Below are 20228 nucleotides of genomic sequence, written 5' to 3' on the forward strand. Positions count from 1 at the left end.
AAATCGTTATCATATGTTGAAAACTCCGGTGACCCCATCTAATGAAACCCTAACCCATATGTTGAACTTTTGGTATCATCATCGTAAACTCATCAAAAAAGACTTTGGAAAGGGATCTACTAAAGTCCGCTTCCCCGAGACGACAGGTTGAGAATGTCGCCCCCAATCATGGGTTATTAAAAAATGTAATGATTAAAGAGAAATTTAGTTTCCGTGCTTCTGACGGAAGAACTTGGCAGCGTTGACCATGTTGGTCAGGGCAGCCTTGGTCTCGGGCCACTGGCGGGTCTTCAGACCACAGTCGGGGTTGATCCAAAGCTGCTCAGGGCGGAGGTACTGAAGCATCTCCTCGACGCGGTCCTTGATCTCCTGCTCGCTGGGAACACGGGGAGAGTGGATGTCGTAGACACCAGGTCCAATGTGACGGGGGTAGGCCTCGTCGATGAAGACCTTGAGCAGCTTGGCATCCGACTTGCTGTTCTCAATGCTCAGAACATCGGCATCCAGCGCAGCGATGGCGTGGAAGAAGTCCTGGAACTCAGAGTAACAGAAGTGAGAGTGGATCTGAGTACCGTCGGTGACACCAGAGGTGGCCAGACGGAAGGCACGGACGGCCCACTTGAGGTACTCCTCACGCTCCTTGCCAGCACGGAGGGGGAGACCCTCACGAAGAGCAGGCTCGTCGACCTGGATGACCTTGACGCCGGCAGTCTCGAGGTCAACAACCTCGTCACGCAGAGCGAGAGCGAGCTGCTGAGCCTGGACGGACTGGTGGACATCGTCACGAGGGAAAGACCAGCGCAAGCAAGTGATGGGGCCGGTAAGCATACCCTTCATGGGCTTCTTGGAGATCGAGACAGCGTACTTAGACTCCTTGACGGTCATGGGAGCGGGACGAGAGATGTCACCGACAATGATCGGGGGGCGCACGCAACGGGAGCCGTAAGACTGAACCCAGGCGTGGGTGGTGAAAACGTAACCAGTGAGACGCTCACCGAAGTACTGGACCATGTCGTTACGCTCGGGCTCACCGTGGACGAGAACGTCCAGGTCGAGCTCCTCCTGGATCTTGACGACCTCCTCGATCTCCTTCTCGATGAACTTCTCGTACTCCTGGGCAGTGATCTCACCCTTGGTGAACTTGTTGCGCTGGATACGGATCTCCTTGGTCTGGGGGAAGGATCCGATGGTGGTGGTAGGGAAGAGAGGGAGGTTGATGGACTTGCTCTGCTCGGCAATACGAGTGGAGAAAGGAGACTGGCGGTTGTGCTGCTCCTCAGTGACGGCAGCCTGGCGCTCCTTGACCTTGGGGTCGTTGGTGCGCTTGGAGGAAGCACGAGCCTGGACAGACTTGGCGTTAACCTCGAGCTGCTCACGGACAGCAGCGGGGCCCTCGGTGACGGCCTTGGCGATCACGACAACTTCGTCAAGCTTCTGCACAGCAAAGCTGAACCAGTCGCGGACCTCGGGGTCCAGGGTCTTCTCGCTCTCGAGAGTGTGGGGAACGTGGAGGAGGGAGCTGGAGGTGGCAACAACAACGCGCTCCTTGCCGAGCTTCTGGATGGCCAGCTCGACCTTCTCGATGGCAGCCTTGAAGTTGGTCTTCCAGATGTTACGACCATCAACAACACCAGCAGACAGAATCTGCTTAGGGCCAAGGGCAGCAACAACAGCGTCGAGCTGCTCAGGGTTGCGGACGAGGTCAATGTGGATACCGTGGAGGCTCTGGAGGGCAGGGAAGACATCAAGGTTGTGGACAATGTCACCGAAGTAGGTGGCAAGGACCAGACGGGGAGCCTGGGCACCAAGGGCACCGAGCTTCTCGTAGGCGGGCTTGAAAGCAGCCTTGGACTTGGCGGGGAGGTCGAAGACGAGGACAGGCTCATCGATCTGAACCTCCTCAGCACCAGCCTCCTTGAGCTTCTGGAGCAGCTCAACGTAGACGGGGAGGAGCTCCTCAATCTTGGTGATGGGGTCCACGGACTGACCACGGTCAGCCTTGGCGAGGGTCAGGAAAGAGACAGGACCCAGGATGACGGGGCGAGTGACAACGCCAGCCTCCTTGGCCTCGAGGAACTGAACGACAGGCTTGGGCTGCTCAGCCAGCTTGAAGGTCTGGTTGTCCTGGAGGGTAGGCTTGACGTAGTGGTAGTTGGAGTCAAACCACTTGACCATCTCCAGACTGGGGACATCAATGGCGGCCTGACCATCCTTGGCGGGCTTCTGAAGACCACGACCCATGGCAAAGTACTCGTCAAGGGGGTGGAGGTTGTACTTGCTGTAGCGCTCGGGGATGACCTATTGGAGGAGAACGTTAGCGAATGAGGTAATGAAGAAGCATCAGAGCGAGAATACATACACCGAAGAGCTGGATGTGGTCGAGGACCTGATCGTAGAAAGCAAAGTCGTTGCTGGGGATCACATCAACACCAGCATCCTTCTGGAGCTTCCAGTGCTCCAGACGGAGTCTCTTTCCCTCAGCCAAGAGCTCATCACGAGAGATCTTGTCACCCCAGTAAGCCTCAGTGGCCTTCTTGAGGTCACGGAGCTTTCCCATACGAGGGAAACCCAAGACGGAGCTAAAGCAGATGCCATTAGCATTGAGATTTTCTGATCGAGGCAGACGGTGTAAACTTACGATTGAACCATCTTGAAAGATATGTGTGTAGAAGTGAGGGAGAAAAAGGTAGAGTTTGATGGAGGGAGAATGGATGAAAAATTGGATGAAAAAGAAGACAGAGAAGACAGTCAAGGACTATACAATAGTCTCTTGCTGAGAAAAAGATGAAGAGAGAAACAGGGGGGAGGGATGGAGAAAGAAAGAAGAAAGAGAGGGAAGAAGAGGATGGAGGGGAGTTGTTATAAGCAGACGGAGGAGGGGAGGGAGTGGGGCGAGGGGTTTGGGTTGATACCAAAAATACCATGGATACCGCACCAGTACCTGGAAACCTGACCGTGTTCCAGACTTCAGATCAGGCATACTTACATGTGCCTGTTCGGTAAGGTAAGATAGTCCCGCCTCTCAAGTGGTATGTATACAGTAAGGAATGGAAGGGAAGGTTTTCGCCATTCTGTGAGTATCTGCACTCATTCTCTTCGTTGTCGCTCTCCTCTCCAATGCCTCCCCTCCCTCCTCCCCCAGCTATCTACACTTGAGCCCCTTTCCCAATTACCACTAAGTTCCTGACCCTCCGGACCCAAACAAGTCCAATGTCCTCCGGTTTTTGAGGTATGTGTCATCCTTGAAAATTTTAGTAACCTGTCCGTTGGGAGGGGCCAGAACTAAACCCATCCCGAACATAGTGCTAAATGGCGTGATTAAGTATTGGATAAACGGGCCAGTCAGCGCCGTGGAAAAGTCCGGAGTATCCCTCGGACCACCTCTGCCTGCCTTCCGGGATCGGCCCCCATTAAGGTTCTGGCTGGTGGGTTGCCAGGCTGATACGAGCTGGTTAGCCACGCCCATTACCTACGCAGTTCCAACTCTTCTTCTGCTGCCCATACAGTCGAGACTGGCTTCTGTCCGCGATGGAGCCGATTCGGACTTGCAAAATGGATCTGCGCTGAGACCCATTGGCCGCATCGGCTGACTCCCAGCATGCTGCACGAGGGTGGCCAATGGGCCTATCAGAGTGGGCAATTACCCAAATCTGAGGTGAGATCTGCCATTCGGCGCTAGAGCTTGCCACAGTCCATGGGTCGAGATACGCAGTACGCAGTAGAAACTAACTAGCTGATGACTATCCTTAGATTTCTTCATCTTCGTTATGTAAAGAGCCAGAATCACTCTTCCTCCCCCGATACTCGGGATCCGTCTCAATTCACCGAGTACTACGACAGTATTCTACTAGTGACTCATTCGAAAAATAACCCGGAGTTTTTGTCGGTCACAATGCTTTGAAGCGTGTCTCTAGTTCTGGTCTTGAAGTACTCGGCTTTTGAACATGGTGTTCGGAGTACCTCTCGGGATGCGGAGTATCTTGCATGCATGCAGGTCTGGGGAAGCTCAGCTGGCCGACGAACAGTCACCGCAGAGCATGCTATAGATACAGTTCGAATGCCCCCCGTAGATCGGATGGCGACCACGGTGCTCGTCCAAAATCCGATGTTCTGGTTGAGAACCGTAGAGCTTTATTTCTAACGCAGCTACTCCTCTCGATGTAGTCGCAGCTTCCGTTCCTGTATGTTGCATAAGCTTGAAGGAGGCAGTTGCGCAGAATGCTTCATCTGGACGGACTGCCCACCATGGATAAACAACACAAAACCGTGGGCTTGCAACAAGGGCATTATCATTCGCCTTGAGAAAATAATCTCGTCCCGATGGCGTTCTTCCTCATCTGTCCCCGATTCAGAAAATACTGGAAAGGCTCAGACTCGGACACAAGGCACTCCTACAAGTTGAACCCCTCTAAACCAACACCAGATGGCGGTTCGAATGGTGAGGCCACGCGAGTCCGCTCGAGTGACAAGGGCAATGCTGACCCTGCTAGGGTATTCCAAGGACAGGCAAGATGTCGCACGCCCCGGTCATCCCAGACGCTCCTCCGGTGGCCTGCCCGATAGACTCCGTAGACGTTTCTCTCGAGAAGCCAGAGACCAGCGTGTGAGGCCAAAAAATGATCGCAGAAAGTCTGGATCCCCAGCATTTCCATTCTCTTCCAGATTTGCCAGTCCTGGTGAAAGAGTAGCTACTCCGGACGATATTGGGAGCAGCTTCATGAGCGAAAGGGGATATGACAGCGACGCGCAGTTTATAAACACCCCCAAGCAGATCAGCCACACCAGAGACCATCCTTGTAATCCACGTATCCTTGAGGAGGCTGCTGTCTCCCCTTTGCGGCGCGAGATGGAACAGGGGATGCCATATGTGCAGGCTTATAGTCCAGAGCTTGAAGACCTAGAGAGTGCACCATGTGCGGACCCTACTACAAGGGAAGAGTCACAATCCGCTCTGCGTTCGAAGAGTCAGGTGTTTTGCATGACCCAATTGTCTCAAGGCTCCTCTACCTTCCACGGCACAGATGACGGGAGCCGTCGAGTCAGGGTTGCAAGGCGTCAAAGAGGTATGGCGGGCAGTCCAGTTCAAGGCAAGATAAGAAATGGACCTGTGTATCCAAAACAACACGGATACCGGCCTCACCTTCGAATGGCTTCACCTGATCCTGGTATACATGGCTCGGATTATTCGACTCCAGTGTCTCCTGTGCCATTCTCGTATGCCACGTCTGCCGACTCTTTGGTTGGGCCATCTTCACAGATCTCTGTCAGGAAACGACGCCGGCAGCCCCCCGCAGGCCCTATACCAGACAATTGCTCTGTTCATCTTGATGACTTGAATATCCCGACGACCTTGGCGTCTCGCTCAACGTCTCCTCGTATGCTATCCCCGAAACAATCGTTTGATGAGAATCGGTGGGCCAGCACTGCCGGGACGTGGAACGCATCCCAGCCCTTTCACGACTTTTCGGGGTTTGGAGCAGGAAAAGCATCGGATACCTACGCAACAGGACCAAGACCTAGGGGACCAGTGAACCAGGCGTCCTCATGCTATTCTCAGAAGACCAGCTTGTCATCTACAGATGATCGAGTCGGCTCTATAGATAGACGGATCCTGAATCAGGCTAATACTATACAACCTCATGAACCCATCGCTTCTTTCAATTGTTCCCCTCGATCATTGGAATCATCTCTGGTGGATGGTCATTATGCTCCCATTGCAGACCAGGATGCAGATAAATTTGAAGCACAGAAAACCATGTTTTCCGAGAGATTCGAACCAGCCCGTTCACTCAGCTCTCCTGCCCATGGCCATAACGACGCGGATACGGACCTTGCACCGCCTCGCAAGGTGAGCGTTGGATGGATGTCAGGAGGCCGGCGACTTGGATACGGATACATTCTGGTACCTGCAAATGACGGAGCCGATGAACCTCCACAGAAGCCCAATGACATTGGGTCCAGTGTCCCAGGAGTGACAGCTGTAGGCGTGGATCTTCGAAGTGGATCATCAAGGCCCTTTGGGAAGGAGACTATAGGACAAAACAAGAAAACGTCTCCTAAGGCCGGAAATTCCAACTTCGAGCTGTCGAGCGTTATGAGCCGCATACGTCTTCGCAGCTTCTCTAGTGCATTCAGCGAAGGCTTGGGTGAACAGCTCAAGTCCTCAGTGCTGGAGAAATTCCCCAAGCGTAAGAAGGAGCAGCTCGAATCCGGTGCAGTTGATAGAAAAAATCCCTGGGACTTCTGCTCTTGGGTTGATCCAAACCAGCCTGCGAGCGAACAACAGAGTGAGCAAAAAAGCTCGTCAGTCTCTACCAGAAGTACTGAGGGGCGACCTTTGGGTAGATGGGCGACGTTGCGACGTACAGGGAGTTTGTTGAAGGGTCGCAGCGTGTCAGCGATTACGCGCGGCTTTGAAGCCAACTCGACAGCGACAATGACCACTCCAGCTGGGAGATACCCCGTGGCGCGGAGAAAGGAGGGTCGCATTTTCAAATTCAAGGTCCTCGACCGTAAAAATATGGTTAAGAGTGCCGACGATGATGTCCCTATTGTTTCGGCAGAAAACTTGCATGAAACAGCCGGCTCAGATGATTTCCAGCACGAGGGACAAGACCACGACCAGCAGACCGTCCAGACAGGCATCCCTAATACAGAAAAGAGTCGGCATGATTCTTCTGACAAAACCGGATCAGAGTCGATCACAGATGACTGGAAAAGTACTTACCAGGACTACCAAGAAATGCTTGGGTAGGTGCCAGTGCTTTGGCCACTTATATATTTTTGAGGCCTTCGGAGCACATGAAACCGCACTCAGCTGGCATGAAGTTGTTACAACAACGACTATCAATATAACACCTGATGCATCTGATGCTGCCTCTTCACTTCTGGAAACCAGCTGTTACTGGACAGCCAGTATTGGCACTCAAATTATATCGGTGACTGGTTATCGTCTCCATGATGAAAGTCCACCGTACCAATAAAAGGATAGGGAAACAATTAATATTGAATGTGTTACATCGATAAAATAATCGCATTAAAACCAGTAATTGTCAATCCCAAGCTTCATGTAGTCGTACATAGGTATATCGAAACACCAAGAACGCCGCCCATTCTCCAACGCCCATAACATCAATCCTCTTTTACTTCCGTTGCCGCTTCGTACTCTTATCACTAGCATTGCTCAGCACACTAGCAGAGCGTTTATGCGAAGGCCCATCTCCCTCCTCACCAGCACCAGCACCTCCTGCCTTCTCCCCCGATTCATCCGTTGCACCCTTCTCCTGCCCCTCCGCATCTCCAGCACTCTCCTCCGCCGCCGCAGGAAGCGGCTGATCCTCCTGCTGCTCCGACTTAACTTCAGGCTTACCATCCTTCTCTAGCGCCTCCTTCGCCTTCTTCTCACGTTCCTCCTTCGCAGCCTCCAAGACCCGAATCTCACTCTCCACCTTCTCCGACACCTTCCGCGCCTCCAGCAGCAAATTCACGGAGTGGATCAACTTCTCAAAATCCCTGCAGACGCGCTCCGTGGGCATGACAAGCCGCAATGGCACCTCCAATTCCGCCAACGCGGCAGCGAGTTTCTGTGTCTGCACGTTCGACTTCGCTTGCGTGAGCTTCTGCGCGCGGTCACTGCGGAATTGCACACCTGGTGCCAGTCGGTCGTGGTGCTGCACGCCGTATTTGGCTTCTTCGGCGGGCGTGAGGGTCCGGACGGCTTGTTGCTGCGCTTCCTTGTTCGCTGCTGCAGCCGCAGCCGCAGCAGCGGCGGCGGCCTTTTTGTTGGTTGGGGCGGCAGCCGGGGTTGCGTTCGGGGTGTCGGCGCGGCTGTCGCGGGCGCTGCTGGGGGCATTGGGGGCAGGGGTTGCGCCGGCGGGGCTGGGAGCGGCGCCGCCTTCGGGGCCCAGGATGGAGCGGCGTTTCTTGCTCTTGTCGGCTTGGAGGAGGGTTTGGAGGAGTTGAGAGAGGCCTTGGCTGGATTGGTACATGGTTGTGTTGCCGACGCTGATGGGGACTTCGAGGCGGGAGTAGAGTTCGCGACGCTCGGTGATGAAGTCTTGTTCGTTGGCGGTGATGCGTTTGAGTTCTTCGAGGAGGACGCTTTCTTCGCGGACTTCGTCGGCTGTGCGGTTGAGTTGCAGGGCGGCGAGTTCTTTGCGGGAGCGTTCACGATCGGCGTCGAACTTGAGCATCTTCTCATGTAGTTCGAATTCAGCTTCGGACATCTCAGAAGGTGGGTGTTCGAGTGCGAGCATGCTTGCGGCAATGAAGTAGTAGCGCGATTTCATCTGCTCCATGGTTCGGTATTGCTTTGCGGGGACGAGGGCGCTGGTGTTGTTGGAGTCGCCGTCGACGGAGTGCGGTTGGTAGTCGTAGCGGTCGGCGATAACGACCCAGCGGAGGTCGTATTCTTCGACAAGGTCCATGAGGTAGTCGGTTTCCTGGCGCGTCCAGTCGTCGTTCTTGAGATGTCGGTTGTATTCCTCGTCTGTGTAGCGGTTGGGTACGCGGGCCTTGATGTTGTATTTGGCGAAAATGGAGTCTTGCTGCGGCACGTTGTCGGAGGTTGAGGCATCGGCGTTGTCTTCTTTCTTCTCGTCCACATCCATCTCGGAGCCCTCCAGCGCGGGGACCTTGGCGGATTCATGCTGGCGCTGCCAGTGGCGGAGAACGAGGCCGTCGGAGCGGGCGCTGTTGATGAAGGGGGTCATGCGCCTGATGGAGTCAGTATTCGGTATCGGAGCAGTAGATATATGGTGGTGTGTGCGTACCATGGCTGGACGCGCTTTTTGCTCGTCCATTTCGGGCGTCCCTTGTAGCGGTTCTCGTTGATGGCGATCGGAGGTGCTCGTTCACCTAGCAGAGCATAGAGCTCACGGGTAATACCCTCTAGCGTTGGGAATATGTCAGAGTAGATTTAGGTGAGTAAGGGAACCGAGAGAAGCTCACCTGGACGCTTCTCGACGACCTTCTGTTTCTTATGAGGTCGGGGCTGGCCCTCCGCGGGCAGATCCAGCATGTCGCGAACATCGGCGGCGGCCATGGCGGAGGCACCTGTGGGGGTTTAAGGGCTGAGCGAATTCCAAGGGGTGACGAGATGCGATGTATATAGTTTTTCAATGAAACCAACAAGAAGATAGCAATGTAGCAATGATAATGATCGAGGAGTGAGAAAGGAAGAGGGGAGGAGATGGAAGGGAAGATGAAGGCGGAGAAGCAAAAGCCATGAGAATTCGCGCCAAGACGGGATCCGGCCAGATCGAGGCAATCGCTTCATCGCCAACTGTTCTCATCATCTCCCTCCCTCTGTTGTCTCCTTCCCCCTCCGCCAATTTCTCCCATTCAACTGCATCATGGCCCCGGTAAGATCCTCCGCCTCATGGCTGTCCTCCTTGATGGCCGTGTGTGCCATCCTGTGCCTCTCGGTGCCCGCCAACGCCCTCTACTTCTACATGGACGGCCGCCAAACAAAGTGCTTCTTTGAGGAGCTCCCTAAGGATACCCTGGTTGTCGGTATGATACTCACCACCTGCTCCCCCACGTAATTCACTACTCGATACTAATGCGATCTGGGTACAATAAAGGTACCTACTCTACTGCCGTGATCAACCAACAATCCAACACCTACAATGTGGACCCTAACCTCAAGATGCTCGTCACCGTCGACGAGATCTTCGACAACGATCACCGCGTCGTCTCCAAGCGTGACAGCCACTCCGGTCGCTTTACCTTCTCCGCTGCCGACGCCGGCCTGCACAAGATCTGCGTGACTCCCGAGACCAACGCCGCAACTGGCGGCGGCTGGCTGTCGGGCGCCCCGTCCGGTGCCGTCCAGGTCACTCTGGACATGGCCATCGGTGAGACCAGCAAGATCGAGACGGAAGACAAGGACAAGATGCAGGATATTGTGCAGAAGGTGAAGGATCTGAACGGCCGCTTGCAGGATATTCGTAGGGAGCAGGTGTTCCAGCGGGTATGATTCCCACCACGGGGGATGATGTTTTGGGCAGTATGATCAATGACTTACTAACAATGTGTCTAAACAGGAACGTGAAGCTGAATTCCGCGACCAGTCTGAGGCCACCAACTCCCGCGTGGTTCGGTGGACTCTCATCCAGCTGGCCGTGCTGTCTGTGGCATGTGCTTGGCAGCTTTCGCATCTGCGGTCGTTCTTCATCAAGCAGAAGTTGACATAAACGGGGGACTTACTTTTCTTTTTCTTTGTTCGAGATCGGAGGAGTACAAGTTGGAGAAAATAGGCCAAAAGGAATGAGTGAGAGGTACCTGGTTGTACTTACAATAAACTACTACCTAGCTAGCTATGATCGGTTGTTTAGCGATTATTATTTCTCTCTTGTGTGAGTTTGATGAGTGAATGTAAAATGCATGTATGTGGTTCTGCTGCTACTACTTCGAGGAAACCTTGTGATATCTGCTTCACTCCCCTGTCTCTATCGTTCTGCTGACAAATGTTTTCGGGATGCTTAATATGAAGATGACCGGTATTGTTAGTCCCAAGAATTTCTCAGCATCTTGCTTGTTCACTATACGGAAACCAGGTGTTCAAGGAAATCCAATGCATCACAGTAGTCACAGGAGATACGACAGCAGCCGATACTACTCTCCATACAATTACATCAATTAGGAGGACTAATAATACTTACTAGATTAACGTGGCACATATAGTGGTAGACATTTCCCTAGTTCCTTGCCAGTATGGATGAGGTTCTCTAAGATCACTTGTTCTATCAGAATTGGATTCCCCAACCAGCAAACCCTTCACTGGCATACTTCTACTATTAACTGAAGTATGCCTGAGAACTTTCCCAATTCAACACAAGCCACGTGCAAGCAACTCAGCACTAAGAGTATAGAGTTCATGGCTATGCTCATTTTCCCACAGCAGTTCACGACATCAACCAACTCTTCTCTTTCATGCCGCTATTCCGATCTATTCATCTCATAGTAGCAACAGCTCCTATTAGACTGATTTTGGTCCCAACCACCAGAAGATAATCCAAAGATCCCACTGTTGCATCTGCTCTGCTGCAGCCCGCAGCCTATGCTTTTCCGAGGCATAGTAGCAGAGCAGTGTACTATACCAACCCAACAAATATGCTAGTTCCTGGAGGTAGTCCTACAACAAAACGAACTAGAGCCATCGCAACACTGCCTCCTCGAACACAGAATATAATACGCGGCACTTGTGCTGACAGCTATGCCAGCTTACAATCAAAGACGTAGACAGAAAAGCCCGATTGTCGTGGAGTTTTCTAGGGTTTCTTGGCTACTACTATAAATGGATGTTTAGTGTGTATACTAAGTATTTTTCGGCTATGTCAACCCAAAGGATGATTTGTCTTTCCTTTCGCTACTGTAGGTGGCTCGAATCTACTAAGTTAGTGCTTATTGGAGGGAAGGTCGTATAGATAGTAACAGCGAAATTTCTCTATCTAGCTTTCATTCAAAGTGTTGGACCATCCAAAAATCATTGCATTCTTTCAAATTGGACGAAACGTGTGCGTTTCCATCTTTGCCCCCAGTCATCATTTGATCATAAAGGATGCAGAAGATCGCTCGTAAATACATCAGCACTAAATAATTATTCTTCTAACATTAATGCAGCTGCTCCCTGCAGTAGAAACAGCGCCCATGCTGTGGTACCAGATCCAATCAAGATTCAATGGCAGACAACAACAGAAACAGAAAGACAAAATGAGGTATAAAGCGGGGGGTGGGAATCAATAACTGAAAAGACCGGAGTATGTATCTATGTCATGTATTCATCGTCGAGTCGTCGGGTTGTCTGGCGGCAGGGGTCGTGGCATCACTGCAAAACCCTAGGATCAATCGCTCGAGATCCGAGAGCTTGTACGGCTTGGTCATATAGCCCTTCATGCCCACTTTCGAGGCGCGACTGAGTGCCTCGTCGGTGACATCAGCGCTGACGGCAAGGACCGTCGGCGCCACAGGCTGATGGGCTGCAGGCGTCGCTATGGGAGGCGGATGCTGCTGCTCAGGCCGACAATTAGGGGGGATTTGACCGTGGTATTCATCTATTAGCTGAAGGATTTTGGACGTGGCTTCGTATCCGTCCATTTCTGGCATCCACAAGTCCATCAACACAACGTCCACCGGTTTCATCTTCTTGCGATGATTCGGAGGATTGGGGATCGGAAACCCGTCTGCCGTGCTCTCGAGCTTGGGAGAGGGGCCTTCTGCTGTGCTTTGGGCGACTAGAACCTCCTGCATGATGCGGACCGCTTCCTTTCCATTACAAGCTTCGTAGATGTCGCTATAGCCAAGGCGCTTCAGCATATGAACCAATACACGCCGATTGATCTTGTTGTCCTCGGCAACGAGGAAGGTGAGTGGATGCTTTTCACCAAGTTTACTGTCATGAGTGTCACCATTAATGTGGCGTGGCATGGACTTGCAATGGGGAACCGAACGCGCAGGGGTCAACGTCACAGACGATTCCTCAGTCAAACTAGGTGACGGCTGCTGGATCGGCTGACTCGGTGTTCGCAGCGCGGGCGACAGCAACGACGATTCTACCGTTGAGGTGCTCGCACTGGTCATGCGCGAAGGATCGCAGAGCTGCGGCGGTGTCAACAGCTTGTTCGGAGGAGCCAATGTCGGATCGGGCTGGTTGGCCGGAATTCTGATCTCAAACTCGGAGCCATGGTCGGGACCGGTGGTGCAGGAGCGAACGCAGGTGAGGTCGCCGCCCATTTTCCTGGCCAGACCCTTGGCTACAAGGAGACCCAGTCCTAGCCCATCCTTACTCCGAGTGGTAGATGTGTCTTCCCGAGCAAACGGCTTGAAGAGTTTAGGCAAGAATGCCTCTGGAATTCCAGGTCCAGTGTCCCTCACAGCGATCAAGACATCGTTGGTCTTGCGGCCAACGGTGGCACACACGGTTATCACACCGCTATTGGTGAACTTGACCGCATTGAGGAAAACGCACGAAATCAACTTGGCCAGGTCGCGATCATCCACAAATAGTGTATCCGGTAGCGCGGGATCGACCGACCAATTGATGGTTTTGGAAAACACTTCACCGTTTGATGAGCGTGACCGGATCTCAATCTTCTCCCCCGTGTCGGTCGCATTGCTCACAGCAAAGTCAGGCCGACCACCAACATGCAAGGATTCATTGATCACTAGACGGAGCAGATCGCGAAGCTTGGTGAACCTCAGCGCGGGGACAACATTAACGTTAATGCCCTCCAACAGGAGATGCGGTGCCGAGCGGCGAACTGCCAGCGATGGTCGGGGATTGACCATATTGGCCATTACTGCTTCTATCTGATGAGCAGGGGCGGCTTTCATCAACTTCTCGCTTTCGTGGACGGCGTTTTTGACTTCCTCGCTACGGGGAGAAAGTCCCTTTGGCGACACGACGCGTGGGGCCTTCTGTTTTGGTGTTGTGCCGATGTTCCATTCTGGCGGATTACTCCGTCGTCGTTTGTACGGATTAACCGTGATGTTGCTTCCCTCGACGAAGACACTTGGCCGGCTGTCGCATGTGCTCAATGGTGTTTGAACGGGTCCACCAAAACAATCGTCTCTTTCGAGTTGAGGAGTCTTGGGGACTTGCATGTTCAGGTCGTAGGCGTGGACCACGTTGTCTGCTGCTTCGACCGCCCGTCTCGCGCTATCTGTAAAGATGAAAAAAATGCGAGTCAGTATTCGGAAAAGGGGATCTAAGAATGGACGAAACACGAACCTTGAACCATTTCGATACTCTCCTTGAGTGTTCGGAAAACGAACCCCGCTTTCGGAGATGGTTTGTCCTGGATAGCTTCGCGAACTGTGGCATGCATGACATCTAGCATCCCGACAACACCCTGCATCGGCGTGCGGAGTTCATGTGACAAACTCCGGGCATAAGGCTTCAAAGGGTGAGAGGCAAAGTCGGCTAATCCATGAGGGATGCTGATGTGTGCATCCTCGACAATCGCGTGGCTGGCAGACATACTTCTAGCCTTGCTGTTGCTCGCCTGCTGTGTGTTTGCCGCTTCAAGATCGTCACGGATGTGCTGGACGACCAGATCTTCCAAAGAATACAGTATCATTTCGAGAAACGACCACGAAAGGTTGCGCTTCTTCAATCCGGACTCCGACCACATCAGACCAAGGTATGCGAGACATTTGGTTTCCGAGAACAGGGGGACAGCCAGATAGCCTTCTGCAGCGAACGGCAGCTGATCTTGATCGAACGATATGTAGGAGCCCAAATTCTCCGGGATTAAACAGGGCTTTTCGTGATCCATATGGGACAGGGGATTCCCGCCAGCAAAGTATCTGTGGCGATGCATGCCTGCAGTTTCGTACCCATCATTGTAATAGAATGCCGAGCCGAATAAATATGGCTTGTGGCCTCGTATTTCGTTGACCGACTCGTCCTCCCGGGCCTTGCGAGCAACAAACACGTACTGAGCGTCACAGATCGAACTGATATTCTCCATGAGATGATTCCAAAACTTTTCCGATCCGAGGGTTCGAAGATCCTGCTTCAATTTCACCAGCCGGTCGATTGCCACGTTCTGAGGCGCTCCGATATATCTGCGACCGGACGAATCGGCCTGCGCATCGTCCTCGCGCAAAGTAGATGCGGACGCATCGCCCGGAAGAACCTGAGATTTGCACGGAAGTAACGACATGGTTGGGCCGGATGCAAAGGATTTAGACCATTCTGACTCCGCGGAATCGGGCATGATGTGCCGAATGGTGGGTGCACTGCAGTTCCCTCGATTTGCTGTTAAAGACCAAATCTAAGGCGGAGATACAGGGCTGGATGATAATATGGGAGGTCGCCAGGTTACCGAGGGGGATTGATAAGATATCAATGAATCAAGACCCAGGTTGTTGGAAGGGGCACAGCGCATGGCTTTCGGTCTGTATTGTCAGTCAAACAGGAGCCACGTTAGCTATATTCAATCCAGCAGGGTGTGTAGTAGGGATAGAAGGAGGCTACCAAGCACAATGCCCGTCCTAGATGGCTCTGGCTCTTCAATACATACATCACTTTGGGGTCGATAGAAAAGATGAAGCCCACGCTGAGCTACACCGCGGGGGATGCTCTGCAAAAGAGCAGGCACCGGCCTTGGAAATTATATTATCCTCCGATAGGATCAAAATGAGTGACTCGAAGGATATTAGGGTGCAAGCTGGTCAATAGAAGACCAAGAGGTTCTGTTGCTTTGGGGGGGAGGGGGGAGAAATCTCCCTTTTTTCCGCTTTTTCTCTCCGCTGGAAAGAATCTGTAGGTGATTTGCTGGATGCTTCGGATTCAGCTATATTGTTCGGATTTCCTTTTCCCGTTCCTGAAAACCCCTGAAGATCGATCCGTCTTTCGATTTCTTATCGCGATGGTTGAGAAGCGTTCCCTCGACGACTGGCCGAGTCAAATTCTGGGGCAGAGATTAATGGCACAGACCAACCGGTGAACGGGCGGATGGTGATCGAGCAGGAGGGAAGGATGGGGGAGAGAGGGGTGCCAGGATGCCAGATCGAAACGGCCAGTAGAAGAGGAGGGATAGGGGCGATGGAGATCGGGAGATGGAGACGGGATTGGGGGGAGGGAGGAAGAGGAGGAAGGAAGAGTGACGGAATGCGAGATAGAGAATCCAGGCCGGGATGAGATGGAGCGACCAGGAATGGGACGATGAGGAGGGGAAAGAAGCGAGCCTGAGAAATCGATGGGGCCAACTTGGGCCGATCGCCAGGTCTAGACGCGGGGAGGCTGAAACGGAGCGAGATGCTGGCGAGTTTTGGACTTCCCCTTCACCAGGCTCTCGCTGGCTTTCGAGACTCTAACTTGTCCCGGCTTTGCGAAAAAGGTTCTGGGGCATCCCAAGTCCAGGATGACTGAAGGATCACACAAAATGGGGAAAAAGGGGATTCAAGGTTGCGATCGACCGGGGGGGAGGTCAGCACCGGTTTGGACCCCGTGGCTATCTCTGCATGCCTGCCTACTAAACTTACACTACTGCAACACTCTGGCTAAGGATAAATTATTCTCACTTTGCTCCGGGACCAATTTCCCAGTTTCAGCATTCGTGGGTTGCACATGGTACCTCGCCAGCAGTGGGAAAGGATCCATGGATGAAGATGCCTACGGAGGTAGAAGACCCTCCTTCGTCTGATGAGTGACGACCGTCAACATCGTCACCAAGCCTTCTCACTGGCTCTTAACTGTCACCGGGAGACCTCCCGACCCAGACTCTACCCAGACTCTTCCTCGTTTGCAACCCGATCGGTTCCTACGACTTCTGCATCATATCTTCATCCTGCAATCATCCTTACCAACTAACCTGTTATGTTCCTCTTTCTCCCATCAGTTGGCTTCCCAATCACTCTCTATTTTTCTCCCCAGATATGCACGGACAGCGAGGTCTCGACCGGGGTGGCAGATGCCATTATGCAACTGTGCCATCCGGGCATTCACATTGTACGTATGAGGTCTCCACTGTACCGGAAGGGTTACGAATCTACGGGCCGGGTAACCCACGGCATAAAACTTCCTTAAAGCGTACAGCAGCTATTCCCGTCACGCGGCCCTTAGTGGGAAACTAGAAAATGGAAAAGGGAAAATAGAACCAAAAACTAGACCTCGAGGGTCTGATTCGAATCAAGGTATTGGTCCCCGGGGGTGTGCTTTGCAGCATGCGAGGGTGTGAAGACTGATCTGCCGTCGGTATGTAGATGCCTACTACCTGCGCAATAAGCCAAAGAAACCCTTCTTACTGTTGTGATAAGAGCTACGTCGTATTACTCAAGCCCATTATAATTATTAATCAAACAACGGGCCAGACATCGAAGGTAGGAGCCGATGGGTGTAAAACACATGGTAGCTCGTACCCTTCACTCGGCCTATTATGTATTAGGCGGCAAGTCTAGACCCCAAGCATGGCTATCCAGGGCTTGATCATAGTTCATAATACTCATTTTCTGTTTGGTCAATCTCTATCGACAGCACGTATCTTTGAGTCGAGACATTTGGCGCCAGAGACTGCTATCAACAGCAAAATTCCATGTTGAGGGACGTAAATTAAACAGACGAACGGCGTGACATTAGAAAACAATTATACTCCAGAGAATGCCATCTAATCTTGCCTTCCCTTAAGTAGGCGCTTGGTGACCTTGTCCTTTTCTATGATATACACCTGTGCACCCCAACCGGAAAGGGCGTCTCGATCGACGGCGCTGAGCAAGGCTTGCGAGATGGTCTCGAACAGGTCCTCGGGAGACTACACCATGGTGTTAGTACAGACTCGACATCACCACCTTCGTTTTTCCTTTTTTCACGAGGGAGGAGTCTTACCAAGTCCGGCTCCCACAGACCCTCGCAGGTACCAAAGAGCTGCTCACTGGCAGTTCCGCTAACAATGAAGTCCTTCGCAAAATCGATACACCCGATACTGTCAAACCCGCAGATGAAAGGCTTCCCCGTTGTGCTGTTGATTCCGGCAATGACGGGGCTGACGAAGAAAGGTCCGAACCGCTTCTCGTATAACGACGAACTGACCAGGTTGGCGAGAGTCTGGGGGGCAATGTTCCGTTCCTCGCGGAGGCGGTACATGTTGACCTTGTACCGGAAAAGGTCGGACACAGTTGACACGTCGGTAGCCAGACCAGTCAGACCGAGGAAGGTAGAGGGGCCGTAGTTGAAGATCTTGGGGAAGTTGTTGGAGACAGTCAGGGCCTGCATACCCAACCGGAGATCACAGGCGATTGCGACGCAGTCCTTGCCCACCATGGCGACGCAGGCACCGCCATCTGTTCATCCAAGAGTTAGTAGCTGTAATGGTAAGCTGTGCGAAGCTAGTACATACTGATATCGAAAGGGGAACTCTGTGGAGGAGGTCTGTCAGCCAGGTTCGTTCGAGGAAGAGGTGAGGGTCACGCAGCACACATACCATGGTTAACAAAGAATTGCGCAACTAGAAGCTCGGAATAGAATTGAGATCGAATTTCCGGGTTAAGTTCCAAGAGATAAAGGGAGATGCGAGCGTGTAGAGGGAGGGTTGAGGCGATGGGAGATGGAAGATGGGCGGAGGATGGATGGATGGAGGAGTGATTGAAGCTCTGCCAGCAACGCGTGGAGCCGCCGAGCTTCTCCCGATGACGCTTGCGCCCGCTGCCTACAATCATTTCCCTCCGCCTTGAACAACCATTTCCCCTCACCCTCCCCATCCTCTTCTCTCACTCTACTGGTCTAGACTTTTGTTAGTTGGGTTTGAATAGATAAGCTGATTACACAGTCGCTCACTGCTGCAAAAAAAAAGCCAGTCAACGGCCATTTCCTCTGTCCTATTCTCAACCTCATCTTCCCCGCCCCGCAACACCAATCCCTCTTAAATCATGAGCTCTCATGTCGTGGTTCTTGATTCAACAGCCCGACGAGCTACTATCAAGACGACACCTGGAAAGCATCTAACTGATGTTCTACAAGAAGCTTGTACAAAGCTAGGTGTGGATGCCAGCCAACATGGACTAAAGTAAGCATCAACTACACCCATCTTACGAAGCTCACAAGACTGACGACTTTTGTCAAGATACAAAGGTAAAGAGCTCGATCTTTCATTGGTATTTCGCCTCTCTGGGCTCACTTCCGGCGCAAAGCTGGAGTTGGTTCAGCTCTCCCGTTCGCCCTCCGTCGTCACCGTCGCTCTACAACTGCCTGAATCAGAAGCACGAGGGGCACCCCCAAACAGACGACTCTTGGATAAATTCCCCAGCACGACAACAATATGGCTAGTATTGCGCAAATTCGAGGCTGGGGTTGCTGGAGGTGCTTCAACCCGGAATCTGACTGGACGAAGTGTCCCTAGTGGCAATGAAGGCGCAGGAAGACTCTACTACGAAACCCCGGTCGTTCAGATTATGGAACGGGAACTGTCCTCGTTCACTGATCTGCAGAAGTCTTTGGCACAGCTGGGATTCAATAACGGGAATGTGCTACTGCGGCTGAGTTTTCGCCGTACAGAGGAACCCTTGGAGGAGGCTATGGTCAAGATTGAGGACTACTTCAAACCGTTCGACGACGTGACCCCCAAGGCCGAAGAGCCTCCTGCACCTACAGAGCAACCACCACAGGCCGATACATCCAACAAAGAAGAGGAGGCACAGCAACAGCCCGCATCTACATCCGAGGCACCTTCAACCACTGAACAAACCCTACCAACTGCTCCTACATCTGATGCGCCTGCTGCAGAACCCACCGAGGTACCAACTGGTTTCTCCCGCCCGATAACTGTGTTCTCTCCCCCCTCCAACACCACACCTCAGTCCGCACAAACAAACTACAACGAGACCGACTACATCCCATCCATCGAACACGCACAGGCACATCAACGACGACTGAACGCAACCTCCCGACCCCAACGGCTCCCAACGGATGCCGAAATCGCCGCCAAGGCAGCTGCAGAAGAGGAACGACTCGCCGCAGTCACACAAGTAGATGTCAAAGTGCGCCTACCAGACCAAAGCCAGGTCGTGGCCAAGTTCGGACAGGAAGATACGGGCAAGTCACTCTACGACTTCGTTCGAAACTGTCTTGCCGCGCCATTTGCCAGCGAGAAATTCACCATTACATCCTCCCTCCCCAAGACATCTAGCGGAGGACAGCCGGGGAGAAACATTCAAAACATTATCCCCGACTCAGACCAACAGCTGCTGATCAAGGATCTAGCCATGATCGGCCGTGTGCTGGTTAACTTCACCTGGGATGCGAACGCATCCCCGGCCGCCCGGCAAAGCCGGGAACTCTTAAAACCGGAACTGCGGACACGCGCGCAGGAACTCAAGGTCGAGCAGCCCAAGGACGAAATAGATAACTCAGAAGTTAGCAGGCCGAAGCCGACAAGCACCGGAGACGGGGCTCGTGGCGAGAAGCGGAAACCGGGCGGAATGCCTAAGTGGTTGAAGTTGCCGGGCAAGAAATGAATGATATAGTAGCAGATAGATAGCGAAATAGTCATGATTGATGTCAAGAAGCAACCTACGCAACGTACCGTACAAATGAGAGTCATATGGCTGTCTAATACCAACTCATAGTTCCGTTCATTCCCCAACGGATATTATATCCTTCGAAGTACATCTACAGTATAAGTACGAGCAAATAAACCTACCAAAAGCAAAACATCATCAACAAGCAAACCAATCCGAAACAAGAAAAAAATCCCAGTAGTGCAGTGGTATTGTATTAAACTCCGTTT

At 52.6% G+C, this 20228-nt stretch overlaps 7 protein-coding genes across 7 annotated transcripts; 3 read left to right on the forward strand and 4 right to left on the reverse strand.

Moving 5' to 3' along the window:
- Positions 1 to 204: 204 nt before the first annotated feature.
- MET6 (5-methyltetrahydropteroyltriglutamate--homocysteine S-methyltransferase) lies at positions 205 to 2649 on the reverse strand (the record flags this gene model as incomplete). The annotated part of the gene is made up of 3 exons (XM_041691108.1): positions 205 to 2298; positions 2360 to 2579; positions 2639 to 2649. The coding sequence occupies 3 exons, from the start codon at positions 2647 to 2649 to the stop codon at positions 205 to 207; spliced, it is 2325 nt and encodes a 774-aa protein (XP_041544626.1).
- Positions 2650 to 4320: 1671 nt separating this feature from the next.
- Positions 4321 to 6754, forward strand: AKAW2_51206S (uncharacterized protein; the record flags this gene model as incomplete). Its single annotated transcript, XM_041691109.1, has 2 exons — positions 4321 to 4438; positions 4491 to 6754. The coding sequence occupies 2 exons, from the start codon at positions 4321 to 4323 to the stop codon at positions 6752 to 6754; spliced, it is 2382 nt and encodes a 793-aa protein (XP_041544627.1).
- Positions 6755 to 7142: 388 nt separating this feature from the next.
- Positions 7143 to 9043, reverse strand: SWC4 (SANT/Myb-like DNA-binding domain-containing protein; the record flags this gene model as incomplete). Its single annotated transcript, XM_041691110.1, has 3 exons — positions 7143 to 8715; positions 8772 to 8889; positions 8950 to 9043. 3 exons carry the CDS (start codon positions 9041 to 9043, stop codon positions 7143 to 7145), a joined length of 1785 nt encoding a protein of 594 aa, XP_041544628.1.
- A 310-nt stretch (positions 9044 to 9353) lies between these two features.
- On the forward strand, positions 9354 to 10196 carry ERP1 (emp24/gp25L/p24 family protein; the record flags this gene model as incomplete). Its single annotated transcript, XM_041691111.1, has 3 exons — positions 9354 to 9513; positions 9585 to 9973; positions 10047 to 10196. 3 exons carry the CDS (start codon positions 9354 to 9356, stop codon positions 10194 to 10196), a joined length of 699 nt encoding a protein of 232 aa, XP_041544629.1.
- A 1579-nt stretch (positions 10197 to 11775) lies between these two features.
- On the reverse strand, positions 11776 to 14723 carry AKAW2_51209A (uncharacterized protein; the record flags this gene model as incomplete). The annotated part of the gene is made up of 2 exons (XM_041691113.1): positions 11776 to 13664; positions 13733 to 14723. 2 exons carry the CDS (start codon positions 14721 to 14723, stop codon positions 11776 to 11778), a joined length of 2880 nt encoding a protein of 959 aa, XP_041544630.1.
- Positions 14724 to 17114: 2391 nt separating this feature from the next.
- On the reverse strand, positions 17115 to 17930 carry pup3 (proteasome core particle subunit beta 3; the record flags this gene model as incomplete). Its single annotated transcript, XM_041691114.1, has 4 exons — positions 17115 to 17258; positions 17333 to 17787; positions 17844 to 17862; positions 17928 to 17930. The coding sequence occupies 4 exons, from the start codon at positions 17928 to 17930 to the stop codon at positions 17115 to 17117; spliced, it is 621 nt and encodes a 206-aa protein (XP_041544631.1).
- Positions 17931 to 18372: 442 nt separating this feature from the next.
- On the forward strand, positions 18373 to 19956 carry AKAW2_51211S (putative UBX domain protein; the record flags this gene model as incomplete). The annotated part of the gene is made up of 2 exons (XM_041691115.1): positions 18373 to 18509; positions 18567 to 19956. The coding sequence occupies 2 exons, from the start codon at positions 18373 to 18375 to the stop codon at positions 19954 to 19956; spliced, it is 1527 nt and encodes a 508-aa protein (XP_041544632.1).
- Between the last annotated feature and the right edge of the window lie 272 nt (positions 19957 to 20228).

The sequence above is a fragment of the Aspergillus luchuensis genome, chromosome 5, assembly GCF_016861625.1.
Source record: "Aspergillus luchuensis IFO 4308 DNA, chromosome 5, nearly complete sequence".
NCBI lineage: Eukaryota > Fungi > Ascomycota > Eurotiomycetes > Eurotiales > Aspergillaceae > Aspergillus > Aspergillus luchuensis.